The sequence below is a fragment of the Acanthochromis polyacanthus genome, chromosome 10 (assembly GCF_021347895.1).
Source record: "Acanthochromis polyacanthus isolate Apoly-LR-REF ecotype Palm Island chromosome 10, KAUST_Apoly_ChrSc, whole genome shotgun sequence".
Classification (NCBI taxonomy): domain Eukaryota; kingdom Metazoa; phylum Chordata; class Actinopteri; family Pomacentridae; genus Acanthochromis; species Acanthochromis polyacanthus.
The window spans coordinates 9,310,715-9,338,251 of NC_067122.1; the positions used below are offsets into that span (position 1 = coordinate 9,310,715).

The 27,537-nt window shown below is 40.4% G+C and overlaps 2 protein-coding genes across 4 annotated transcripts in view; one reads left to right on the plus strand and one right to left on the minus strand.

The window, feature by feature from the left end:
• The window catches only part of glrbb (glycine receptor, beta b), a 28,522-nt gene extending 26,115 nt beyond the window's left edge, over positions 1-2,407 (minus strand). For 2 of the 3 annotated variants that reach the window (XM_022210904.2, XM_022210888.2), the window contains exon 1: positions 1,930-2,255. The gene's annotated coding sequence lies outside the window, so the exon portion shown is untranslated. The other variant, XM_022210897.2, reaches the window with a different exon arrangement.
• A 9,576-nt stretch (positions 2,408-11,983) lies between these two features.
• The window catches only part of pdgfc (platelet derived growth factor c), a 49,930-nt gene continuing 34,376 nt past the window's right edge, over positions 11,984-27,537 (plus strand). The window contains exon 1 of the mRNA XM_022210874.2: positions 11,984-12,794. Within this exon, the coding sequence (XP_022066566.1) occupies positions 12,617-12,794 (178 nt within the window). The 5' untranslated portion in view covers positions 11,984-12,616. The remainder of the gene's footprint in view (positions 12,795-27,537) is intronic.

A 27,537-nucleotide genomic window follows, 5' to 3' on the forward strand; every position in this document is an offset into this window, starting at 1 on the left:
TGCATGAGAGCTCACACTGGACGAGTGTGCACACTTTTAACATAATTAAGAAAATGAACCAGAATAATTTAGTTTTATTACGATATATGACGCATCAAGATATGCCCTCTGACACATCTTGGTTCTGGTTCATAACCTGTTTTTGAACAGTGAACCCTTAACAGCCAGGCATGTGTCGTTCTGCACCTTTGTCAGATGTAGCAGATCACCTCACAACCTGCAAGATTCACTTTGCAAAGCAGCCTCAGTGGTGGAATTATTTAGTCTTTCATCTTAAAAGTTCAAACTTTGAAGAAAAAGTGATGAAAAGTTTTATGTTTATCCTTCTTCCTTTCAATCTTGTGAATCATTTCCCTCTAAAATGTGTCTATTTTGAGCTCCTATTAGAGTCTAAGTGGTAAAAACATTACATGAGAGGATTTGTGACATTAAAAAAAGTATCTTTTTTCCCCGGTTTTCTCATTTATTTGGGCTTGATTCAGGTGCTTACTGAGATTTTTAACAGTTTTGTTGGTTATTTATGTGTAATTTTGTATACCTTGTATTAGAGCTCATACTAGACTGTGTGCACACTTTCAACACATTCAAACAAATGAACCAGAATGATTGAACATTGCTACAAATTAAGATGCATCTAGATATCTTGATATGCCCTCTGACACATCTGATTCTTAATCAGTTTTTGGACAGTGAACCCTTCATATCCAGGCATGTGTCGTTCTGCACCTTTGTAGCAGATCATTTCACAACCCTTAAGATTCACTTTGCAAAGCAGCCTCAGTGGTGGAATTATGTTTTTTATCATCATAAAAGCTCAAACTTTGAAAGGAAAGTCACAGAAGTGTTTATTCTTCTTCTTTCCAATCTTTCAAATTTAACCTAAAATGCTTCAATTTTGAGCTCCTTTTTCAGTCCAAGTGGTAAACGTCACATTAGAGGATTTGTGACATTAAAAAGTCTATTTATTCTCCCGGTATTCTCATTTATCTGGCCTTCATTGGAGAGTGAACTGAAATTTTTTTTACCAATTCTGCATTGTAATATTGTTTAAATTAGCTGACCTTGCATGAGAGCTCACACTAGACTGTGTGCACACTTTTAACACATTCAAACAAATGAACCAAGTCGTCATCGATGCTGATCAAAACAGAAGTTCAGAGCTTGATTTTGGCCCTATATGAGTCAACTGTGCGCCACCACTGAAGAACATCGCCCTTGCTGTTCTTCACTGCTGGCAATGTTAACTGCAGAGGCTTTGTCACGCGGTGACTGACACACGATCTGCCCTCTGGGTCAATATGCAGCTCTCTGCACACATGACCTCTGCAAGCTGTGATTTTCACATCCTCGACTATAAATATTCCAATTCTGCGCCAAATACACCCTGCAAGGTGGAGAAAATATTAAAATTGATGAGTGATTATTATTTTAGAGCTATTAAAATTGATGGTAACCAACACAGGGATGTGATTAGGTGAAAATAAAATGCAACATTTATGATTTCTATCACTTGATTCTGCATATTAATAGTATTGCACACTTCAGTTGGCTCTTTTCTGTCCTGATCTGACTGCGAAATGCATTAACCTGCCAGGACAGGGCCTTGGATGCGCGCCTCCAAATGCACTCCCACGCAAACAAAACAAATAAGCAGGACTGCCGGAGCTCCTCACAACCTGTGGCTGCACGTCAACAGCAGAACAAGAACAAGAGTAAAGTAAGTAACAGAGGCAGACACTGGCCAGAAGCCTGAGCAGAGGGACTGTGGAGGGAACAACACGGAAAACAGCGACCACCATGACGGGGGGATGCAGGGGAGGGGAGGATTCCAGTACATGTGAACGCGCCTCTCCCTTCCACTTCCCACCAGAGCGCACGAAAAAAAACACACACACCGAAAAAGTCACAATACACGCAGCGACCACTCACCGTTCTCCGGCTCTGGCACCTGTCAAATCCTCAGAAAAAGCGGATCCAGCGCGGCTGACTGTGCGAGTAGAGTCGTTACCAGACGCGTCCAGACCAGCCGCCGTCTTTCTTTTCCATCCTGGTCTCCTCTCCGGAGCGATTCGTGTCCCTGGCTTTTCAGGAGAGAGAAAAAGTTACATCTCGGCAAATTGCCAATAATTTCTTTGTTTTTAGTTTTGTGTCCTCCTCCCCCAGCGCGCTTGTTGTTGTATTTTTTTGGAGTCACTGTGTGTATATGGCTGCTGCCCTTTCGCCTCAGCTCGGGATGCCCAAGATGGAGGCTTTGCGTGTACCTGTCATGCAACATGCGCAGTAGCGGCTGCACGGAGCTGGAGAGCATCACTCCCATCAGCACCACGGACAGCCGCTCCCCGCCTCCACAGCCAGCATCCACATCCACGGCGTGACGTGACGTGACGGCAAGGGCCAAGAGAAGTGCTGCGATTCACGCGATGTAGACAAACGCCTCGCTATTTATGGCGGTGTCTGTGCGCTATTTAGCGGCAGATGGACTGTACAGACCATAAAGCAGCGAATTATGGATTCAATACAGCAGAGAGCTGCTAGTGGCGTTAATGTGAGTTATGGAATATTCTAGTGTATTATAAAGACCGCGTCTGGTTGTGTGAAAGATGTGGTTGTTTGATTTAGGTCTAAATGAGAATGGAATTGAGTGAATGAGTGAGTGAGGGAAAAAAATATAATTATCTGCAAGTATGAATGATCAGAGCTAAAATTATAATACCATTGATATTTATTGTTTAAATATAAAAAAATCTTGTGACATTATTAAAAATAAAGAAATATTACTTTGCTGAAAGCAGGTCCAAACTGGGTCTTTGTGTTTTTTTTCTTTTTTTCTCTACAGTATCACACAAACATCATCTGCAAACTGTGATACACATTTATGGATATAAATAGAAATAATAATGCATAAATAAATAAATAGAATTACTGAAATTTTGATCTTTATTTTACATATTTTTCCTGTATTTATGAAATACACAATAATATCACTTAATTACAAAAAAGGTGTGTTTAAATTTCAAAATAATCTTGTAATGTCATAAAATAATAAATATTATTTTGCTGAAAAGCAGGTCCAGACTGGATCTTTGTCAGTTTATTTATTTATCCTCATTATTTTTAACAATATCGCGCTTTATCTGCACAATGTGAAATATATATAGTAACATAAAATAAATAAAATTGCTGAAACTTTCCTCATTAATTTACAGATTTTTCCTGTATTTTTGAAATACACAATATGAAAAATAGAAATGTCTAATGTAAAATTATATTCAAAGCCATCACCATGAATAAACGCCATGAACTGCACTTTCTTTAAATAAAAAGGCATTTACAAATTTATTGTACTTGCACATCATATTCAGTTTTTACTTACTAGATGAAGCTGTTAAATCTAATGTATGTATTGTGAATATATTTATAAAATGAGGTACAAATACTGATAAAGAACTAAAATAAATATTGGTTCCATCATTTCACATGGATTTGTCTGTTAAATCAGGGATATCTTGTGTAATTATTACAGATGTTTTTACAACAGAAAAGTAGAAGAAATGCATCTTCAATCAACAACGTATAATGTAGCATATTTTTATGATGGAAAATAAAAACTTTTTTGCAATGCATATAAATATGTGTATCGTAAAAAAATTATATTTTCTTTCAGTTAAGTAAGAAATGTATACATACTATATATGTAAATTAATATATTCAAGACTCGTGTAAAGCAAAATATTTCAAACTATTTTTTTCTGGTTTTAATTTTGATAATTATGCCTTATAACTTATGAAAATCAGAAATCCAATATCTTAAATTGTCAGAATATTTCCCCACATTAATCCACAAAGATTTACAATGCAGCTCATCCGTATTTTTTGGTTTCTCATCTATATTATGAACATATCCCATTTGTGGTTCTATGGAGTTCAGGTCAGGTCAGTTGGCTGGCCAATCAAGCACAGTAATACCATGGTGAGCAAACCATTTCCGGTAGTTTTGGCTCTGCAGGCAGGTGCTAAATTCTGCTAGGAGAGGGACTCAGAATCTCCATAAAGCTTGGCAGCAGATGGAAGCATGAAGTGCTTAAAAATCACCTGGTAGATGCCATGCTGACTTTGGACTTGATACAACACAGTGGACCTACAGCAGCAGATGACATGACATCACAAATCATCACTGACTGTGGAAACTTCACTCTACACTTCAAACTACTTGATTCTGTGCTTCTACACTCTTCCTCCAGACTCCAGGACCTTGATTTCCAAATGAAATGCAAAAATTTCATCTAAAAAAACAGTTCAGTTTTCTGATTCAGTAATTTGTTACTGGGAAAGTGACAGCTGTCGCTCCTTTCCTGAACATGTCTGTGCTTCCACCAGTCAGTCTACTCCTTGTAAAGCTCTCACAAGTTCTTGGTTCAACTTTTCTTGACAATCCTCTCAAGACTGCAAACATCCCTTTTTCTTGTGCACCTTTTCTGACCACTCTTATTCCTTCCAGTCAACTTTCTATTAATATGCTTCCATACATCACTCTGCCAACAACCAGCCTTTTTAGCAATGACCTTCTGCGGCTCCTTGTGGAAGATGTCGACAATAGTTTTCTGGACAACTTTCAAGTCAGCAGGCTTCTCTGACAATGTGGTTGTGTGTAGTAAATTCTAAATAATATTTTGAGATACTGGATTTCTAGTTTTCATGAGCTAGACACCAGTCATCAAAATTCAAACAAAGAAAAGGCTTGGAAATTTTACTTTAAGTCTAATAAGTATGTATGTATGTCATCATTTATTATGTAAAATGTCATCCATCTATTATATTTACACCGTCTACTCCTCATTAGGTTCATGGAGGGGCTGGTGTCGATCCCAGTTTACTTAGGGTGAAGGCTTGGGACACTCTGAACAGGTCACCAGTCTGTCACAGGGCTACACATAGAGACAAACAATCACACTCACACCTAGAATTTTAGAATTATCAAGTAACCTCAGCATGTTTTTGGACTCTGGGAGGAAACCGGAGTACCCAGAGAAAACCCACACATGCACAGGGAGAACATGCAAACTCCATGCAGAAAGAGCCAGGGAAGACCAGGACATGACCTGGGGATCTTCCAGCTGCAAAGCAAAAGTACTAACCACCAAGCCACCCTATCTACCTACTAGTCTAGTGTGAACTCTAATACAAGATGAACTAAATTAACCATAATTACAATATAGAACAGGTAAAATTCTCAGTTACACCCCAATCAAGGCCAGATAAATGAGAATATCAGGGAATAAAAATAATTTTAATGTCACAAATCCTCCAATGTGATGCAGCCCCTGTAAAATGTCATATTATTGAATTTACTATGTTGTTGCTCATTTACAGTTTTTTAGGGGGGAGGGTTTCTTGTTATTTTTTGGTTCCTCAGAATATTTTTCTTTTGGGGTTTTGTTTTGTTTTGCAGATCAACATAAGTGTCCATAAAGTGCTTGGAAAGTAGGAATCTACTATTCTAAGGCAACTGGACAAACCCTGTTGGCTGATGAAGATGTGATAAACTATACAGTAACTCAGTGGATCTTCTGGTGTGACAGTTTTCTGAAAACTGCTGTTTCCAGATTCAGTAGTTTAGATTCAGTTGTTATCTCTGTGCAGTCACACATTTGGGACTTCAGTGTGGGATCTTTTCTTTAAGCTTTTTGTTACTTTTTCGTGGTGGAGTGATCACCCATTATGTCACTGGCAATGACTGAAATGGAAAATAGATCAATGACATATGACTAAATGAATGACTAAGCTGTTACGATATTTATTTTAACTCACATCTTGGCAGAAGCCCAAACTGTTAAACGCTCATCAAATATCATAACTTGATATGGTCACTGCACTGATTTTTATATTCAGTCTAAAAGCATTGTGTATAAAGGCATTTTATGGATCATATAGAGCAGTTTTATGTGCCACATGATTGATGTTCCTTTACACTGCAAACCATTCTTTGCAGAGCTAAGCTTTCTGTTAGGGGTGAGTTACATCTCAAAATGTTCTTTTTCTCATGGAGATGGAGGCTGAGCTAAACAGTGCACAATTTGGTCTGACAACATGCACTTTTACATGTTAATGTGTGTAATTACCTTAGACTTGTTTGGGAGAAAAAAGTTGTCAACCACGAAAAATGAAAGAGATTCCTCTTTTAAAACCACTATAAAATCTTTACAATGCTTGTTTACTTAGTTTACCTGCCTCCTAAGGTTCATTTATAACATATAGGCTTTATTGCAACATGGTCATATAGAATTTAGAGGACTCACACCCTATAAACAATCAATATAATCGGCTTTCGGATGAGAAAACCTGCAGCACTCGCTCACTTGTTCTCAGTGATTTTACTACTCGGATCATAACTCCCAGGTTTTAACTCTGGATGTCCAAATGGTTCATATAAAAATGTTGTGGACTGCTGTAATGAAATGTGATTCGGTCTTTAATAAAGGGTCACAAATAGAAATGATTATCTGAGCGATGATAGAAATTGCTTTTCATATGTTTTTCATGCATTAGCAAAGGAATTCCCTGAACAGATTTGGAATTTACTTCCATGAACCACAACATGTGTCTGGATTTGGTTGTGGTTCTAACTTTTCTACTTAAAGAACCTTTTATAAACACCCCAGAGCTGTTTATGTCGTTCCTCATTCATTTTATGAGTTTGGACACATTAAAAGAAGTGAGCAGGAAGTCCTGATCTTTTGTTCTCCGGGTGAAAATAAAATCCATCGCAGAGCCCAACTGAGCTGATTTTCCTCACAATTTTGATCCATATCTCATTCATCATTTTATGTCAAACAACTTGGGAGGCCTTTCCACGCTGATCCCCACAGTATAATCTTAACTGACATGGCATTCCATTTGCATACACAAATTAATCGGCACCATATGCACAGAGATTAATGATTTATGTCACAGAGCGTGGTTCTGGTGTTACAATCAAGAGCACAAGGGTCCTTTTGTGTTGTTTAGAAAAATGTTCTCTGGCTGGCTACGAGCCACGGCTGTGATGGACAATCGCGTGCCATTCCAGAAATATGTCAGGCTGGATTGAAACAATCTACCGTGGTATAATAATACCTGGCATGAAATCCACATTTCTGCTACTATACTGCAGCTCAGAAGAGTTACTATGTGTTGTCACATTCTGACTCAGATGGAAATAAAAAGGACTCTGACAGACCTGAAGAAACACAAGATCTGTTTTTCGCTGCTAAGTAACGAGTTTGTTTTCATTTCAGAAGTTATGGGTGCCTACTTAACCGAACCCAGAGAAGCTTCAAGAACACAACTTTAGATGACAGTCACAAGATAAATTGCTTGGAGGAGGAAGAAGCACATGTCATAGGAGCTGTCAAAGATAATGTAAATCATGAAGGATGAACATTAAACACAGAGAGGCGAGACTAATGGTATTTGCAAAGCACTGCTATATTTCTAATCTAATATTTGGAAATAGTCTTGAATTGATTTCAAATACAGTAGATTTATGCATAAATCTTATGATTCTACAGAATGGCAACTTTATATGTTTTTGAGGATAAAGAAATAGGAGGAGAAAACATACAATTGTAGTGACTGCCATTTGGAAAGTAGTGCTTCTATTGTAGGTGGGATCTCTCAGGGATAACCTGTGGGCCCCTTTTTCAGAATTAGAATGATACTGACATAAATGAACTGACATTTGTGTTCTGATTTATTGCAGTGTTTTTGTTTGTTTATCTGTTTTGGTCCTGTTAGATTGATGCAAACCTGTCAAAAATGTCTTCACATTTTGTATTTCATCATTATGTACAAATACATTCATTTTAACAAAGACAATCTAAGGAATACACTTTGATGAACTATCTTCAGGGCATCTTCATAAGTTCCTGAGTCCACAGAACACACCAAAACCGATACAATCAACATCATTCAACAACACAATCCCATGCATATTGTCCAGCTACCAAACAACTGTGCACTGTGCAGTATTTATACTTCAAAAATACAGCTGTTACAATAGGCGCGCACGTTACAGACTCACAGAACTCATAAAATTGATCACTGCCCAGTGCTGCATGGGTTCCAACACAAGAACACATTGATGAGGTTTGGCAGTGGAGTAGAGCTGACCCTTGGATCGTTAAATAATCAGATTGCCATAGCGGAAATTAAGTCTTCCCTGTCAGCAAATGTTTAGTAAGTGCAGCACTGACCAAAATTATGATGGGGGGCCCCGAGCCAGAAATCTGTTGGGAAGGAGAACTCCCTCCCAATAGTTCAGGACCTCTTGGCGTAAGGAGGGAAATCCTCAAGGATGAGAAGTTCTTTCCAAAAGGAGACGTCCAACATTTTTGAAAGGTTACACAGAATGAGAAAGATTGAGATTTATCGCAAATCGTGTTTTGCTTGCAACATAATAGCTCCTGTATTAATATGATCAGATGACATCTTGCTTTGTTAACATCACTTGATTTGTCTTTCTTTAGTGGTTTTGACTGTCGTTGGTCGTTATATATTATTTCTGCAGTGCAATAAAACTTCTAAGTTCAAGTAAGGTATCTTATTTTTTCCCACCTTGTTCTGCAAATGTAGTTCTGTGTCCTGCATGCAATTAATAGGAACAGCATGACATGTTTCAGTGACCAGACTGAAATTAAAGTACTTCAGTATCGTTTTACAGCACCTGCAGTATACGGTGCCTGCAGTATCATCAACTGAAATGTGCTGTAGTGTTAAAATGAATGACATTTGTTAGAAATGGAAATGTTTTGATCAAGTATTACACTTTTTTTGTGCATTTTAATCCACAGGTAGATCTTTAGGTGAAAAAAAGCTGTTTTCTCGGAAAAAAGCCAAGCAGTATTGATTAAATTGCATGATCAGGAGGCAAAATGTGTTTTACGTGTTAGACATCTGAACATTACAGAAAATACTAAAGAACTGCTTGAACATCAGTAGCTGATTACATGTCAATCCATCAGTAATAACAATCCAGTTGGTGCTTCTGCATCAAAAACCAAAGCACCGTGTTGGCACTCCCTAAATTTAATGGAATAAAAATAAAACCGAACCAGAAACAAGTTCCGTGAGAAGAAAGAATTTAAGAGTGTCACAGCTGGAAAAATCAAAACTGCCGGATCACCATCACCCCAAAAACAACTTACAGGGTATTTACTTCCCGAATGTGAACCCCTTTAGTTTTATTCCGGAGTAGCTGTGAGTCATAAACTGTGAATGACAAGAACAGACCAGGCAGTGAAAAACAACCATATACCTGTCTTTACTGTAATGATGGGTGGATTTAGAGATGGAAGTCAAATATGCTGGAAGATGAAGGCTCCGACCTCCTTGTGACCCCAGGCCGGATAAGCAGATTAGAAAACGGTCGGATGGATGGATGGTTCCATTAGAAGACAGCAGGGTAGTGTTTTAACCTGGAAATGATTTGAATCACAGGATGAAATATGCTTCCCAGACTGGAATCAAAACAAACGTTGTTTTGAACAGAACCAAGAGGTTTTTCCACTGCACTTGCAGAGAGCTCTCGGGGCAAAGAGCTGCCTGTAGCCCTGAGGGGCACCACCAGAGGGCTCTGGTTTCAAAGCCAAGTGCAGCCAGGGGCAATTAATCACCATGACGCTGTGCTTTCCACGTCTCAATCACAAGCATAAGACCTTAAAATCAGCAAAACTTTAGGATCTCCTTGATATGAAAGGTCACATACTGAAGGTCACAGCAGCTTCAGAGCATTTTTATCAAGATGAAAATCTGTGTTTTTAATTACAAGAAATCAGGATGCATAACAATGAAAATGAAAGATGTGGATTTATCTTTTAAAAAATAGAGAAAAGGTGATGTTTTTTTTCTTTTTGAATTCCTCTGTTAGCATATTTTCCACCTTCCATGGAAACCACAGATAACTCAGCGCAGGGCCACACAGTGAATGCTCCTGCTGCTACACGAGGTTTTACCATATAAATGAAGTAATCTCAAAGGCCTTTTCCTTCAAGGTGCAATAATGAGCTGCGATTTGGATTTAGGAAACATGTCCACTCCCTCGTGTTTCCCTTCGTTTCGCTTGGAGCAAAACCGGTGTTTCGCGGCGCCTGTGACAGATGCGATGTGTAACACAGACTGATTGGGAGAGGGCATTTGTTTGTTTGACAGTATGTGTCCCGAAAAGGAAAGCAAGTCTAATGGGATTTAGCCGGGAGCCCATGACTGTGAATTCTCTGTTGTATACATTTCCATCTCCAGTCTGCTCGGTGGACACAGAGCTTTCCTGGCTGGCATGTCTCTGCATGTTAGCCGTGACCCAAAAGGTCCACCTTGTTTCTAATTTCCTTTGTTTATTATATTTCTTTGTATCAAAGCTTTCGCATTTCACAAGACCACCGTGGAAGCGGCAATCAAAAGTGGACAACGAGACAAAATACGCAGCTTTTACAGACAAAACCTCATGGGGTGTGTGTGTGTGTGTGTGTGTGTGTGTGTGTGTGTGTGTGTGTGTGTGTGTGTGTGTGTGTGTGTGTGTGTGTGTGTGTGTGTGTGTGTGTGTGTGTGTGTGTGTGTGTGTGTGTGTGTGTGTGTGTGTGTGTGTGTGTGTGTGTGTGTGTGTGTGTAAAAGAGAGAGGGATTCCACAATGTGAAGTGCTGACATCTGCTGCAGGCCCTTGCAGGGCTGGAATGTGATACTCTCCTTTACACAAAGGGCCTCGGCCCTTGCAGCAGACACACGAAGACCTCTATATGCCCCTCTCCACGGGGGCAACACAAGTATGAAATGACTGTATCAATGCCCCATGCTTTCTTTCCTCAGTCATTAACTTTGATTAAAACCACAAAACCTTCCTTCATACCTTGATGCTGCAGAGATGACTGCTCTGCACTCTCTTTGAGGTGGTAGTTTCTGAGCTATGTGAGAGTGGGGGTAAATTTCTGCTGCATTGCATCATCTCTCTGGCTCAATGGGTTCAATATGTCTCCAGCTCCCCTTTGATTGTTGTGTCTGTACTGCAGCAGGCTCGCCATAAAGCAGGGGGATACGCTGGTGGGTTTTGCCAACAATAGGATGGGAGGAACCACATGAAACGCAATTGATGAGGTACAACATTGTGCCGGGGAGAAAGGAAATTGGGAACAGGAGGGAATATTGTTCCAAGCGGTGTCTCTCCTTTGATATGACAAATTGAGAAGCCCTTAAACATTTCCTTCCACAGAAACATTTAGGCAAAGCACAAAACAGTGTGTTAGAAAAGTTTTGTTTGGGTACACATTTGTCTTTTATGTCTCTGTGGGGAAAGTGAATCAAGGTTTTAAACAATAAATGGTTAAAACTAGCTTTCTTGGGGATTTTTCCCTTATGGAAAGTTTCAATTTGAATCCTGATGATCCTGATGTGAACATGTGCTGCAGAGTACATTGTTTTTCCATGTATATGTTATGAATTTGATGGACCTTGATGCACTGGACCAAGAATGTACCTTGGCCACAAATACCACAATGCTGTATCCCAATAGAATGAGTGGGAAAAGGATATTTAGGAACACTAACACCATGCAAACAACTGCAGTACATACAGTAGCATGTGAAATTTGCCATATGTAAGTTTCTTTCTCCAAATAAATAGTGTGTTTACTCAAATTTCTTCCTCTTGTGTTATATTATTTGTACAACTTTACAGGTTTTAACAGCTGGGGGACTGAATAGTAGAAACATAACTCAATTACTGCTGCAAATATATAATAAAATTAATCTTCAGTCCGTTATTTCTGCTGTTTCTGTGGGAAAAAAGACCTGTTTTTTTCCATTTGTGTAGCCTTGTATCCAGACCACCTCCTTCATCACTTTACTTTTCCTGAAAACTACTTGAAGCATATGAAACTGTTTGCATCAAGTGGAACAAAAACTGGAGCTGAGAGTGTTAGAAACACCTCACTGGCGCAGTCAGCAGCGTAATAGTTAACATCCTGGGGAGTTTCCTCGGCTGGGAAGTTTCACTTTATGTATAGCACCTGTTGTGCAGTCAGTTGCCAGTCTCCAAAAACCCAACCCCGGTGTCGCGCAGCGATATTTTATCTCAGTCTCCAAGTTATGACTCTAGACTGCGCCAGAGAACAGAACTCGTCTCGGTGTTGCGAATGGTTTCTGGGTACAGACTGTATCAGGTTGCTGGACTCCCTCGCTGTCTCTGTGTGTGAGCTTTTACTGTAATGCGTAAAGATCTGCGGGGATTTATCAGACGGAGTGAAGAACGCACCGTGGACGCAGTGCTGTGGCCAACATGCATCTGTGCATTTCTGCTGATCTCGCACCATAGATGAACTGCGTCCATGAGGACGGTTTTGCAGCTGATTCCAGGATTATAACTACTTAAACCAAACTTTGCTCAAATCAGTGCCCAACTTCCCTCAGAACCAACAGGTGCGCACTCTCATTGCGCAGCAGCGGCAGGTTTGGAGACTCTGGAGAGGATTTCTTTTCTGATTCATCGAGTTGAAATTGCACTTTTTTCAGCGGGACTGATGGTTAAGATTATGTGGATTTTACTCTGCGTCCAAATGTGTCCAAAGCAGCACTGGTGTCCTGTGAACGACGCATGTGTGTGGTGATCCAAACCATCCCGTCTCCAGCGCTTTGTGATCGCCAACCACCACTCATCCAAATGATCCTTCCATTCTTCTTCCTTCTTGCATCGCTTCTGCAACAGTATGGCTCGGAAGCTGAATCAAGTCATGTCAGCAAATTTCACCTTCCAAGTGTAAAGGAGCAAAACGGTGAGTTTTATGTGCGTTTATTTTGTTTTACGCAGTTGTTAAACTTCACGTGAGCTTGGAAGTTTCTGCTCACACATCACAGCATGCTCATTGTTTCTGGGCTTAAAGCCATTTTAAAAAAAATGAACATCTTAGTAGAGTTGCAATGAATGAGGGCATTTCATGCAGTTCAAACAGCATTATCCAGGATAGGAAGTGCAAAATTACCTTTTTACCTTTAAAGTGTACCCGTGTCTGTTTAAAAGGGGAAACCCTCCTGAAATTCCACGTCCCCAGGGAGAAGTTTTCCTTGTGATCCTAAAAAGGGCTCCATTCATTCAGCAGCAATCGCTCCAGGCGATGTAATTTGCTTACCCTCTGAACCGACTGCACTGAAATGCACTAATGCCGAAATTCTGTGTTTTCTGTCTTTAATGTTACGTACAGGCTGATGTCGATGATATATCAACCTTCAGTTACACAAGTAAATAATTACCTTCCTGTGGTATTTGCCATTGTGGGTGGTTTTGTAATGAGAAAGAATATGATAACATCTTTAAAAAATAACTAAGATTGTGCAGGATTCTTGTTTTTTTTCTCTCATCCTGCTAGAATTTTTTTACTTTTTGTTCCCATGTCTGACACTTGCTTCGAGACATAATTCTCCTCCAAATGAACTTTTCATGCCTTCATATTAGTGCAGAAAACAGCTAAGGAACCACAACAGCAAGCCAGGAGAAATGTAGGCCACAAGGACACATTTTAAAAAGCCCATCCTTAGTTGGCATTTGACCAACTCTGTGCATATGGGCCTCTGAGACAGAAACCATAAAAAGAGAGCTTTGAATATTAATATGCTTACTGGAGGCTTAAAATTATTCATTCACTTCACATTTAAGTGGAAACTACTTTTTAAAATTAATGGTTGACCATCAGTTGCCAGCGCATCATAGATTAGCTATAAGCCATAACACTTGCTTTGTCTTTTTTTGCTTTTTAATTAAACTGAAATGGACTATTCAACCACTTATTAAGTTCATAATAATATGTCTCTGTTAAACTGATTTTGGGCCAGATGTCCTGCAGCCTTTATCACTGGATTGGTCGAACAGCAAGTGCTGTGCAGGAGGACAGATTTCCACAACAGGCATCCAGAAAAGTGTCCTCATTTGTACCTTTTATAGCTCATCTGAAAGCTTTAGTAAATGATGCTTATCATTGATGATTCAGAAACCAAGTGGAAGAAGCTGTAAAATGTTCCAAAAGCAACATGGTTTTTATACAACAGCATATGAAGGCAAACAGGCCTGTCAGTTCAAAGTACCAGCATGCCTGCATCCTGCAGATGTTGCACTGACCAAACTTCATTCATTACTCAGTCTTCTGTAGGCAGTAGGTTTGACTGGCCTTGTGTGAGGACATGCAGTGCTGACTTCACTACAGTAACAGTCAGGGCTGGGAAATCAGAGCCTCCCGCCGGGATCTCTAGGTTTAATCAGGACGACTGAGAAAGGAAAACAACAGGGAGGAGGGAGGCCAGGGAGTGGGGTGAAGGAGGAGGGGAAGCATGTGGGGCGGCGGCGGCCGGGGGAAAGATGTTAAACTGTCAAAGAACTCTTTAAAAAGGCGGTCACACATTGGCTGAGGGTGAAGCTGGCCAGACCGGCTGTAACCTTTGACTGGAGTGTCTGAGTGCTCACCGTTCTGCCGCGCTTGATTGCTGAAGCTCCGTGAGACAATTTGATATCGATCTGACGGAGGGGAGAGCGCCAGACCTGTCTGGCATGTTTAGTAGTAGTTGCCTGGAGAGTTAAGGTCCCCAGTCGTATTAAACTTGGCAAGCGGCTGCTGATGACTCCATAAGATATCAGAGGGGATCATCTCCTGTTGCTCTGCAGAGTAACCATCTGTCACAATTAATGATTTGGACAAAGCCCCCTAAAAGAAATGGGCATGAACTCTGAAATCTAAATAGTGTGTGTTGTGGTCATAAATAATGTGAACATTTCCTTCCTTCTACCACTGAGAGTTATGTTACACTGTTGCACATGCCATTTTCATGTGTTCGCCACATGGCTATAAGGTTTCACGGTTATTAGGAAAAATCATTGCCAAAAATGAGATCTCCAGTTGTGCTACAAAAGTGCTGTGTACACTTTTGGACTTGAAATAGGGTCGCAGCACAAAGTGTACCTAACCACCTTGACCACCACTAAAACCTCTGCTTCAGTTACTCTTCTTTTTGTGGAGAAATCATTGTCTAGCTGTTGCTTCCTAAACTATAAAGTTTGTGTTTAAAATGTCAAGTCCATTTCCCCAAATTGTCCCATTTTAGACCAGCATTGTCTATAAATTAATCTATATACACCTCATCTGGATTGGATTGAAGGAACTCACAGCTGCTTTTTCGATATTCAACTAAAGACACAATCATTCTAACCCTAAGACAACATCATGTGTGAGGCCTGATGTGAAATCCTCAGCTTTGCAAGTCTTTCTGTTCTGGACTGGAACCAGTAATGTCAGTGAATGTTGTCCAGGCAACTTTGTTTTTCATCCTCAGGCTTTTTGAAAAGTACGCTATCTATGAAACATATCTTACAAGAGACAAGAATGAGATTTGTTACACAACTGTAGGATTCACAGTCACTGGCACCTTATGGTGTTTTCAGTGGAAGCTCAATGTTGCTCCCCTGTCCAAGTGAATAGACTTTTATGTGAAGTTACACTACACTCTGTCTTCTGGCTGATTGCCTAATGGCCTACATAAGCTTGTTTCATTACATTCTGATGGCCTTTCTTAATGTTATAGTGTTTACAGTGACATGAAGCTGTGATTTGCTGGCAGAGACGCCGGTCGTCAACATTGCACAACCAGCTGAAAACACAGCTCAGCCTCCCAATCGCACAGGTCATCTCAGGAAACGCCTCCTCATCACGTCCCCGAGTTAAGTGGTTCGTCTTCACTTTCCCGTAGAAGGCCCTGTTTTGATCCCCACCTAGCCCACCCGTAAGCACAGACCCACATCTCATCAGGAAAAAATCCAGCTGCAGATATTTGTAGGAGATGCGGATTACCTGTGATATTCTCCACATATCCTCCCCCCCTGAGCGCCACTGGAGGAAGGTATGCACCACACTAGACCTGCCAATGATCACAGAGGCTGCTGTTCCGTTAAAGATTATGAGATTAGAGGGAGGACCGGGGTTGTAAGGGTCACAGGCCTATGGAGAACATGTGTGGTGTACCCCGTATGCATACACGGCGGACAGAGGTGCATTGTGCATTCATTAGATTATGATGTAGACAAACAAGACATTTGCAGTGGGAATTTAAAAACAGGAAAGAGACTGGGTGGCCCTTGAACGTCCTCTCAGATGCATTTTGTGATGCAGCACAGATCATGTAGACACATTTAAATCACATGAAGTATAAACAGTAATCCAAATCATCTGTTGCTGCCGACATAAATACCTCTGCAGTGCAGGCAGACATTTAAAGTGCTTATTGATGATTGCACGTAAACATTTAGATCGATAAAAGCATCAATAAATATTGCTCATTCATAGGTGTTAATAGCACACTTACACTGCAACAAAGTCTTTTTTGATTGCAGTTGAAAAGCTTTTAGATTCAAAATTCAAAAGTTTAGCAGCTGCAATACAAAATATATAGTTATTTGATAAGATACAGGCATACAGCATATATATGAAAAACTCATAAACTGCAATTTCTAAAAAGCATTATTTAAGAAATATAAAATGACATGAATTTGATTCTGTAACTGCAGGCTGGAGCTTACATTAGAAATCAGATAAAGAATGTACATTGAGTCATTTTTTTCATTTTGTGTTGGTTTTAGATGCATTTACGAACTAGATGCAGGCTTGATTTATAACTGAAGTGACAGAACTTTCTGAATTTTGTTCTGTATTGTGGAATTTAGAAACCTCTTCCACACTGAACAAAGCATTAAATATGGTGATGGCAAAAGTGTTTTATCATTAAATTATCATAAAATTTCTCTTGTTTGGCATTTTTTCTGAAGTTGTCAAACAAATTTTGCTACTATTATGCCACCTTAAACCATACTGTACAGCTCTGAAGCATCAAATGTTGTTCCTTCTGAGCTGACTTACCAAATCTGTCCTGACAAGACCAAACACAGTGGTTTCTGTAGGTTCAAGCCTCTTCTATTGGCAGCTGCAAATGTGGCCAGCTGGCAATCACATTTCCACAATGTTATTTTAAGTGGTTTCCATAGTGCTTAACTCTGTGTTTTAATTTGAAATTACGATACAGCTCTTAAACCGGTGAAACAAAACTACGAGCCTTGCTTGGAATCTCCATTCATTCTTTAATACAGGTCAGATGTTTCCTGAGCCTGCTTCCCTGGGAAAGCTTGTTTCCACTTAGAGGAATCTGTACTTTGATGGATATGCTTGAGTGAATGAATGCAGCACTATGCAGTTAATCATTGTAGTGGGCAGTGCAATAGCAGTCGGTATGCTTGGCTGAATTAAAACCATCAAAGAAAATGGATGGCTCGAATGTTCAATGAACTCTGCGGGGAGCGAAACGGGCAACAATTACACTGAGTAGATCACCATTGTCACATGAAAACCACAAATATAAGGAGAGGCTTGTCAGGAGTTTTATTTTCTCAGTAAAGGCGATCTTTTTTCAAAATTTACTCTAGAAATTTTGACTTCTTGTCTCTGCTGTACTTGAATGCCACTAGAAATATCAGTTCCTTGGTAAACATTCACTGCAAGTAAGAAAAAGAACGTCTCTAAATCTGCACTCCTGTGATTTTTCCACGATAGAAGCAGCAAAAAATAGTGAATACAGGCGGGTCTATGTCTCAGAGCAGGAGGAGATTTTCCCCTCAACATCTCACTCCCAAGTGGGGAACCCTGGATAAAAGTGTCTATGTTTTCCCTGTCAGCGCTATTTGGAGTGCTGTATTTGGCAAGCAAAGCATGCCACCGCCTGCCTGCTGTTTGTCATTTCAGGCAGCCAACACACGGTCTCTCCCACCACCTCATGAAGCTGAGGGAGTTTTCAAGGGATCTGGGTCATGGGTCTAAGCTCGGAGGAAAAAAGAAGTCTCCACAGACAACCGCTCTGTCTCTACCTGGCTAAATCAATATTTGTCAAGTTTTCTGTTGTTGTTGTTTCTTTACTTGTAGACAATGCTTTGACCAAGAGTGGTCTAGTGCAGATAAAATAAGTAGGAATAGCTTCCTCTCCAAAAGTGGATGCATTAAACCTGGAGTCATATGTGTTTTTGGTGACTCGACAGCAGGAAAGTATGCAATTAATAAAACAGTGACCTATCAATTCCATGCCTTATAAACTAGCACGTGTTTTTGCAAGCAGATTTGCACATTGCTAAAACATTTATAGTGTGTTTTGGGGGACCTAATGATTGTAAATACAATATACAGATTCCTTTGAACTCAGCTTTGGTCTCCACCGACCTCCAAGGGAAATAACTGGCTCGAAAGCTCCTCTATGTTCCCCCACTAGTTGCTGTATTTGTGTAATTGCTGGGACTGGACAGTAGATTCATTGAGGCTGGTCAGATCAAAGAAACTGATGCAAGTTGTGAGCCACAAAACCAAAATAATGAGTTGAAAGATACAGATATGATCATTTTCCGTTCACTCATCTCTACAAATGGCAGCTTTTTGGCTATGCATGGTGATGTGGCTCATTGTTACATTAAAAATGTGTTTAAATCAGCTCTGAAGTGGTGCTTAAACTGAAATAAGCAATTTGAGTACAAAACATTCCTTACCCCATAGATCTGAAAAGTGTAAAAAGTCTGGCAGCTGTTGATGTACATCAGCTATAATAAGATTCCAGCGGTGACAAGTTGTTGTGGTGGAACAAAGTGTCAAATTGTCTGAGAAATTACCCACTCATTCTGCATATAACAGTGTTATGGTTAGCGTGTCATATTTTATAACCCATCCATATGACCCATAAGTTCTGAATTGGATGTGCACTTCATCCAACTTCATTGTATATTCTTTCTTAGTGCATTATCCCAGAGTATAAATAAAGGTTCAATGAATAGGTGGATTAATCCGGTGTGGATTTGCATCATTGAGAGGTGAAACTCATACAACCCTGTTTGATGATTCTCACAAAAGTGATATTCCTGTACAACTAAACTGCATTTTTTCAGTTAAGTTTTGAAAGAAATGTATTTTCTGACTGTGGCAGGAATAGGAAAGACCATAATTTAGTAGGAAACACTTCCCTTTGAAAGACCCACAAAATTAATGTTAGGAAGTAGTGGGTTCTCCACAACCGGACTGGGTTTTTGTGTGGGAACGGTATTCATAGCTTTGGATTTCACATGCTTTTTGGTTCAGTTTCGGCACCAAAACTACGCAGTTAGGCTTAGGAAAATACCATGGCATGGGTTTAATTGCAACCCTTTTATTGTGTGCTTGGACTTTCTGTCTCATTTTCTGGAGTACCAGAGTGACGAATTTCCTCCAGTACTGAAAAATAAAGCCAATGCACAAATTCCAAAAGCTGCAGTTCCTCGAATGACCACTCGAGGCTCTCAGAGCAATTCAACCCCCATAGAGCCTATGTTACAGAAGCCATCTTTACAGCATAAATAAATGCTTCTACTGCCTGGTACACATGATTGTTTTGGTTTGTAGAGAGAATTCCCCCAATTCATGACAGTTGTACTGCAGGTGAATTTGTATACAACTCACCAGTTTAAATTTCATTAAGACTTAAAGTTATGCATAATTAAAGGTGTGAAGGCTTTGAGTGACAGGTGGGTTCTGTCGTAGAAGAGTTCATGGCCTACCTCAGCTCCACTCCTGCTCCACCTCGATACTCATTTTTGAATTAGCCAGAAATTAGGAGGAGTCAGGCGCTGTCAAGATAGATTGGCTGCCACACTGACCTTCAAAACCACTCTTTAAGAAGCCTTTGCGTGACGTCATTCAGGGTAAATCCATCTTTATATTCAGTCATCGGTCCCATTCCCGTCTGATATATGATTGGTTGGCTGCAAAGGAGTGACAGAAAAGCAAAACAAAAAATAAAAAGAAGAAGTATATTGATTGGAAATATATTTCTGATACATCACAAACAAGGTCTTTTAGGGGACAATGTCCATCTAAATGTCATCAAGAATGCAGTTTAGCTGTATAGATATGTAATTTTTAGGAGACAGGATTGAATATATACACACAGTAGCCAACAGTTTCACTTAAGGCTGTATTAGCAACTCATTAGCTTCAGTCAGGTAGTATGCGGTCTTTGTGTTAAGCAGTAAGATGACTCAATAATAACTGCATTAACAAAGTATAAATTGACAATCTCAGATCAACTGCCATAAGAATACCACAGATAATGGTATAATAATGACACATGGACTGTAAATAAAAGAAATATTAGCTTGTGCTGTGTCCAGCAACACCCTCTTACTCTGTATGTAATAGACAATCAATAGTTGAATTAAAAGTGAGCAATGTTTTATATTTCAAACATTTATCTCATTGCTATCATCATTTTCACCATTTTCCACCATTACAGACAGCTACAGGTGAAGAAAAGAGGTAAATATATAAAATGTGAACTATTGCATTGTGTGATGGTTCAGAGAAAGTTCTGACTTTGTCACGAGCGTGATTTTTTTGCTCCATTCTGAAATGTTTGAGGGCACTTGGCAGCAGACGCTGGCACAGATCCTACAAAATGGTACATGCAGGTGCACAGGTGTGCCTGAAACCGCCTGAATGGAGATTAGGGTGTTGGTGAGGAAACACAAGTACGCTCAACAAACACTGCCAGGATAAATATTGTCTTTAAGTAATATCTCCGCACTGTATTTGTCCTCCAGTTTCTTATCGGTTTGGTGTCTGAAGTGGTCTCATTGTCCTGCCTCCGTCTGCTGACCCCCAGTAACCCAGTTTCTGTAATATTTCCAGTTTGCAGATAAGAATTGTGAGTGTGCCACATTATCAGCTTGGCGATATCACTTCAAATGTTCAGACTTTATCACTGTTTCATTGCAAACATTTGTTCTGAAAGTTGCTATTTTATTGACAGCGTTAAAAATGTTATATTGCACTTCTCCTTCATGAGCAAAACAAATACAGACAACTTTTCTATCATGTTTTTCCCCCTTATCAGTGGAATGAAATTACTCAAATCGAAAAGCAATTTAGCTTCCTTAGCGGAAGGACTTGGTGAATGTTATCAGCTGCTTTGCCACAATGATTCAAGTAGCTACAGCATGACACGCTGGCACAGAGCAAAGCAGCTATGCACGAAGCAGGCTGAGTAAAACAAAGCGAAAGGAAAATTAGCAATTATGAGTCAAGTGCATGCCTCTGAGACTCCCAGAGCAGGAAAACACAGCATGTAAATTTCAACTTCTAAACACAGTACTGTAAATAGTCCAGTGCTAACACTGATGGGCTGAGGAAAGTGTCTGGCAAGAGCATGAAGGGTGGAGTATATCTGCCTAAAGTGAAAATTACTTGTCAGAGCAAATACTTGTCATTCACTGTGAGTTAGCGTCGTTTGCTCACTTTCATTGTTTCCGGATTTACTGCTGGCTCTGATTTATGACTGTTGTGGTTCAAAAATCCATCCACAAAGTTGTCCTCACGTCTTTTACAGCTCTGAGGAACTCAAAGGCATTGGGGTCAGGAAACTTAATCCAAAACATAAGAGGCGTGCCATTTCCATTTAAAAACAGAACGTTTCGACAATAGGATAACTCACCCACCCTAGCCTTCAAAAGCATATTCCGCATTAGAAATTTCCATGGTTATGTGTATTTAAATGACTTCATTAATCTTCATTAGGTGGTGCAGGGCATCAGCATTTGAGTGTTAATTTTGATGCGTTTTGCACTGAGAGCGAAACACGTCAGGACAAGCAAATGTGCTTATCTCCAAAGCTATGTCATTAAAAAAATCTATGAAAAAAACAGAGGAGGAAAGATTGTTTGATCAACTGTAAATGCTGCCAGGGATCATTATCATTCTTGTTGTAACAAAACAGATTCCCTCTAAAATAGGAGCCTCCATTGATAAATATTTGATTCACCTTGAGGCTGTGAGGATTTGAGACCTTGCCAGTGCGACAGTGTTTTTACACAGACCTCAGATGTCCTATATGAGTATTGGTTTTCTCGTGGTAACTGGAATTTCAGCTGGGCTAAAAATCTTGGCAGTGGGATGAGTTGACCTTGGTTACTGTCTCTGGAGGGCAGGTCTGCATAACTTGGCAGATGTCATCACCTCCTATCAGAGAGGTATTTCAAAGTGTCCTGTGATGACTCTACTTTTCAATTCGCCGGGCATCTCTGGCATCACCTTGTAGTTGATTGACAGGAAGCTTGACCCCGAGCAAGTGCTGAAGAATCCCGCAGCTGTGTCTTTCACAGCAGAATAAGACTTCACTGCTAACATATAGGAACGAAATATAGTAGTCTGTCTAACATACTGGGTGAAAGACAAAATTAGGAGCCATATTTATGATGTGTGACTAGCAAGTATTTTTTTTAAAAGTATTTCATAGAAGGTACAGTGAGGAGAAAAAAACAAATTAAATCAGTATTTGGTGCTCTCATCTTGTTCATTTCAAACAGCAACAGTTCTTGTGCAATTTTTTATGGTACTTAACAGGTAAATTGTTCCAGGGATCTTTTTTAGAGCTCTCCACAGTTCTTCTGTTGCTTTAGGCTGTCCCTGTTGCTTCTGTTTCTTATGTAATCTCAGACTGACTTGCTGATGTTGAGATAAGAAATCTGAAGGGGCCGTTTCATTAGTTGCAGGGCTTCTTGTGCTTCTTCTCCCTGAAGATAGATTCTTATGCAAGCACACGTGCCAAACAACATCCCCTTTTAAAACCCGTCATGTTTTAGCTGCATTGTTTTTCCACTTGAATTCCACACAGTGAATACAGAACCCACACTGCCTGATAGCAGAAGCCGCAGGGCCTCGGAGGTCACAGTACGCAGACCCATCGCTGTGGTACAAACAAACTCAGCTGGTTTCACTTTCCCACGTCTCCTTCCTCCTCATTATAATGTGAAAGGTTCATCATGTGTGAAACTGAGCCACTGGGTTCATCTGATGCAGCAGAGGCATTTCATGGTTATCAAGCACCATCATTAAGCGTGCTAATTTTAGAAAGCAGCAGTGAGAGTTACCGATGTGTGAACAGCCTCATACAGTTTAGTATACACATTGGACAGCTCCATGTAATTTCAGCAGCTAATATGAGAATGAAGATGTGTCGCTTGATGCTGACTGGAAAACACTCTACACATAAAAGGAGAGTAGTGTAATTAGAGTATGTGTTCAGCTCCTTTGAATGGGCCTAGATGGGTCTATTTAATTGTTATTATCACTGAGGTCTGTGTTCAATCAGATCTTAATACAGTAGCGATTTACAGTGTAGTGAATGCTTTGTCAGGTCAAATATCAATGTATTTCTTCCTGCTTTTACTACCATTCATTATTCATACTCGGACAGTTACATTTCTAACATTGCATTTTCAGTTTCAGCACAGTCAACAGCGATCAGCCGTGGCATTAAAAAGCCACCTGGCTAATATCGTGTAGCTCCCTCTTGAGTCCCGGCAACAGATCTGAGCTGTCAGTGCATGAACGCAGGATCTTTGGGCTGCTCTATGATGTCTGACACCGCGATCCTTTGGGCCCTGTGGGTTGGGTTTGAGGCCTTTGTGAACATGGCTTGTGCTTGGTGTGCAACAATGGTTTGGTGGGTGGTACATGTCAAAGTAACATCCACCTGAATACAAGGAGCCGAGATTTCAGAATCAGAATCACTTTATTCATCCCCGAAGGGAAATTCAGTTGTCAGGGTTCTTATCTGTTTAATTTTGAATTGAATAGCCTGACTGCTGATGGCAAGAAAGATTTCCTAAATCTTTCGGTCTTGCAGCGCAGGGATTGGAGCCGTCCACTGATGTTTCGTTGTTCATTGAGGCAGATGTGAAGTGGATGATCCATGTTTGTCAGAATGGCCTCCATCTTGCTCAGTGCCCGTCTCTCCACCTCATCCTCCAATGTGTTCAATCCGATTCCAACCACATGGCCAGCTTTTTTAATCAGTTTGGTCAGACACCTTGCATCCTTGTTCTTTATACTGCCTCCCCAGCAGACTGCAGCATAAAACAGGACACTTGCTACCACAAACTGATAGAACATCTGTAGCATCTTACTGCAGATGTCCAGTGATCGAAGTCTTCTGAGGCAATAAAGTCGGCTCTGGCCCTTTTTGTAGATGAAGTCTACATTTCTAGACCAGTCCAACTTATTATCAAGGTGGACACCTAAATATTTATATGATGTCACCATCTCGATGTCCACGCCACAAATGTTCACTGGCTGAAGAGGGGGTTTGGATCTGCGGAAATCTATGATCATTTCCTTTGTCTTTGAGGCGTTGAGTAGCAGGCAGTTTTTGTGACTCCAGTCACTGAAGGCACTTATCAGATCTCTGTATTCAGCTTCATGTCCATTTCTGATACATGCCACGATAGCAGTGTCATCAGAGTATTTCTGAATGTGGCAGGACTCAGTGCTGTATTTGAAGTCTGATGTATACAGAGTGAACAGGAATGGAGCCAGGACTGTTCCTTGTGGAGCCCCAGTACTACTCATTAATGTCCCAGAAACACAGTTCCCCAGCCTGACAAACTGTGGTCTTCCTGTCAAGTAATCTGTAATTCCCAGCAGATCATTGCTTTGCAACAAAATGATCAATGTCTTTCGCTTCACCTGTCGGTAGTTTCGATGTTGTAGCAGATCAGTGTATTTATTTGAAGAGTTTAAAGCAGATCAAGCCATGTCTTGAATGAATGCACCAGTTTCAATGGTTTTCTTAGACTTCACAGTAAATACATGATTCTGGAAAAAATATAGGGATCACCAATTTGATTGATATTGTCACGAGTGCTTAACTAAAACCCTTGATTTAGGCCAATAAATCCAAACACGCACACAACACTTTATTTGTAGATAAGCCACGCATACTGTAAGTCTTCATTATCTACTAAATACTGTAATATACGTGAATGTTTTCAAACCTTCCTCACCAGCTCATTCTATTGGTCACAGCCTGATGGTAAATTCTACACTTTCATTTTGTTTGTCAGTCTGTCTGTGCATTGGCAATACTAGTTTGTCTTTTTCCTTCATGCTTAATCAACCTGTGCTAATGAGAGAAAAGATTATTCTAACAAGGCCTGGACACCTCCAATATCTCATCTCAGACACAGTTTTGTTTTGTTTTTTTACTTGGCTTTTAAACAGTCTTGTAGACTCAATACAGAAATAAACTTAAATGGTAATTTCATGCAGTGTAACCTCATGTACTGCAGGTCAGAGATACTACTGGGATCCTGGGCTGGCTTGGTTTGATAAAGCTCATTTATGCATAGCTGAACTGATATACATCTTAACAGAATCCTCTTCTTCGTGTGTTTTCTGGTGCGGCACATCCCGGAGGCGCAACATCACTCAAACATCCATCACTCCGATGTTTACGGCGAGATATTTTTCTTGCTTTCAGTTCCTATTACCTAAAATGCTCACAATACTAACTCATAAGTCATGCATGCCAATGGAAATCAAACCGCCACTGTGTCTTCTTTATGTGCCATTGGAGGAGAGTGAGAAAAGAACCAGAAGCTATTAAATGGAGATGTGAAATATCCCAGCTCTAATGCATTTAGGGGGTGAAATAAAAAACACACCTGTCCCAGTAATCATCGGCACAGCGCCTTCCCATGCTGCCTGGATTATGTCACCTAGCACATGGTGAGATGTGATATACGACGCTATGCCAGTGGCATACAGAGCCGGTAACCCAATCACATATACTATTTTGAGAATGTATGGCTTTTCCCAAAGCACAAATAGGTTTTCGGTGCATGTTGGATATACTCTGCCACGGCGTGCTTACACTTGGATCCCCATGAGAGGGTATCCATTTCTACGGCCCAACTGGAATGAAAATGCACATTAGTTCTTATGACTGACTGGAATGATTTTGCCAACTGTGTGTGTGTGTGTGTGTGTGTGTGTGTGTGTGTGTGTGTGTGTGTGTGTGTGTGTGTGTGTGTGTGTGTGTGTGTGTGTGTGTGTGTGTGTGTGTGTGTGTGTGTGTTCTTGTACTTGCTACATGGTGAGTACCATTTTCTGCATTTAACTATCAAAGTGAGGACATTTTTACAAAGTGAGGACATTTTGGCCGGTCCTCACTTTGAAACAGCCATGTTTGAGGGTGAAGACTTGTTTTTAGAGAACAGGTATGAATTGAGGTTTGGTTAAGGTTAGGGTAAGGATTAAGTTTAGGCAATCAGTTGTGATGGTTAAGGTTAGGGTAAGGCTCTAGGAAATGCATTACGCCTATGGATGTCCTCACTAAGATAGAAGTACAAACATGTGTGTGTGTGTGTGTGTGTGTGTGTGTGTGTGTGTGTGTGTGTGTGTGTGTGTGTGTGTGTGTGTGTGTGTGTGTGTGTGTGTGTGTGTGTGTGTGTGTGTGTGTGTGTGTGTGGCTGTTTCAGGACTTGCAGCAATCTCCATTTAATAAAACAAGAATGGCCCAGCTCCTCAGGATTACAGAATTGTTCTACGGCACTGGAAAATGTTTTGCCTTTGTGCTTCGTCAGTTTTCAACTTCCACAACTGATGATCTGAAATGTTACTCTAGTGTAGCACTCACTAAAAAAAGAAAAGAAAAAAGACAGCTGATACCAAGGGTGATAGACGGCATGCTTTCATACTCCCATAGGGTGTCACAGCTTGTTGTACAGTATATAACAGAAAATGGGTGTGTTTATTGGGTCTGCCAGCTGAAAATTGTTACAGCATTATGCATAATCCATTAAGATACATCAATAATGGGATACACAGCATCCCGTTGCTTGGCTTGGGCTTTTTTTTTTAAATTTATTCCATTTACAGTTGTACAATGAAGCAACTTGCAATGAATGTGACACAATGTGCAATCTGTCACTTTGTTGCAGCATGACGAGCTGCTGTCCTTGTGTAATGTGAAAAATAGCTTGGCAACAATGACCAACTTACTGGAAGAGTGCACTTTATTCATTCAAGAGCCACCTTTCCAGTAAGTCAGTTATAGATGCCCAGTTATTCCTCACATTTGCTTCTTTTGTTGCTTGGAATCTAGTGGACTGCTGACGTAGCGACGGTCCTTCTAACGTCCTCGTGTCCTGCGTCGGTGTGTACTATGAGTAGCTGCTCTCTGCACACTTTGCCACGCTAACTGCCTGGGAACGGATTGCACTTGATGATTATAAGGGAGTCTGATTCTGGTTGTGGTTAGGCAGTCGGTACAGAGGAGCAGAAAGAAAAGGGCTCAGTGCCCAGATGTTGCGTGGCTCAACGGCACTTGAGGCATACAACATATGACAAATTCAGTCAAGTGGCGAAAATGCAGGGAAGTTTCAAAGTGATCTGGAATTACACACAGGAACTAGATGGTAATCAGAAGATCTTACAACTGGAAGTAAGCTGATATATGCCAACTGGTCTTGTAGGAAGTTGTGGGCATGTGGTGATGTACTGCCTGGTATTATGCTTTTTTCACTACACTGCTCAATCCTGGAGGGTGTGGCGCTTCTCATTTTGACTTGTTGTAGCAGGAAAAGCATGTGTTTAACTAATAGCCTTAATTATAGCTGTACTTCATTTAGGTGTGTCATTAAAC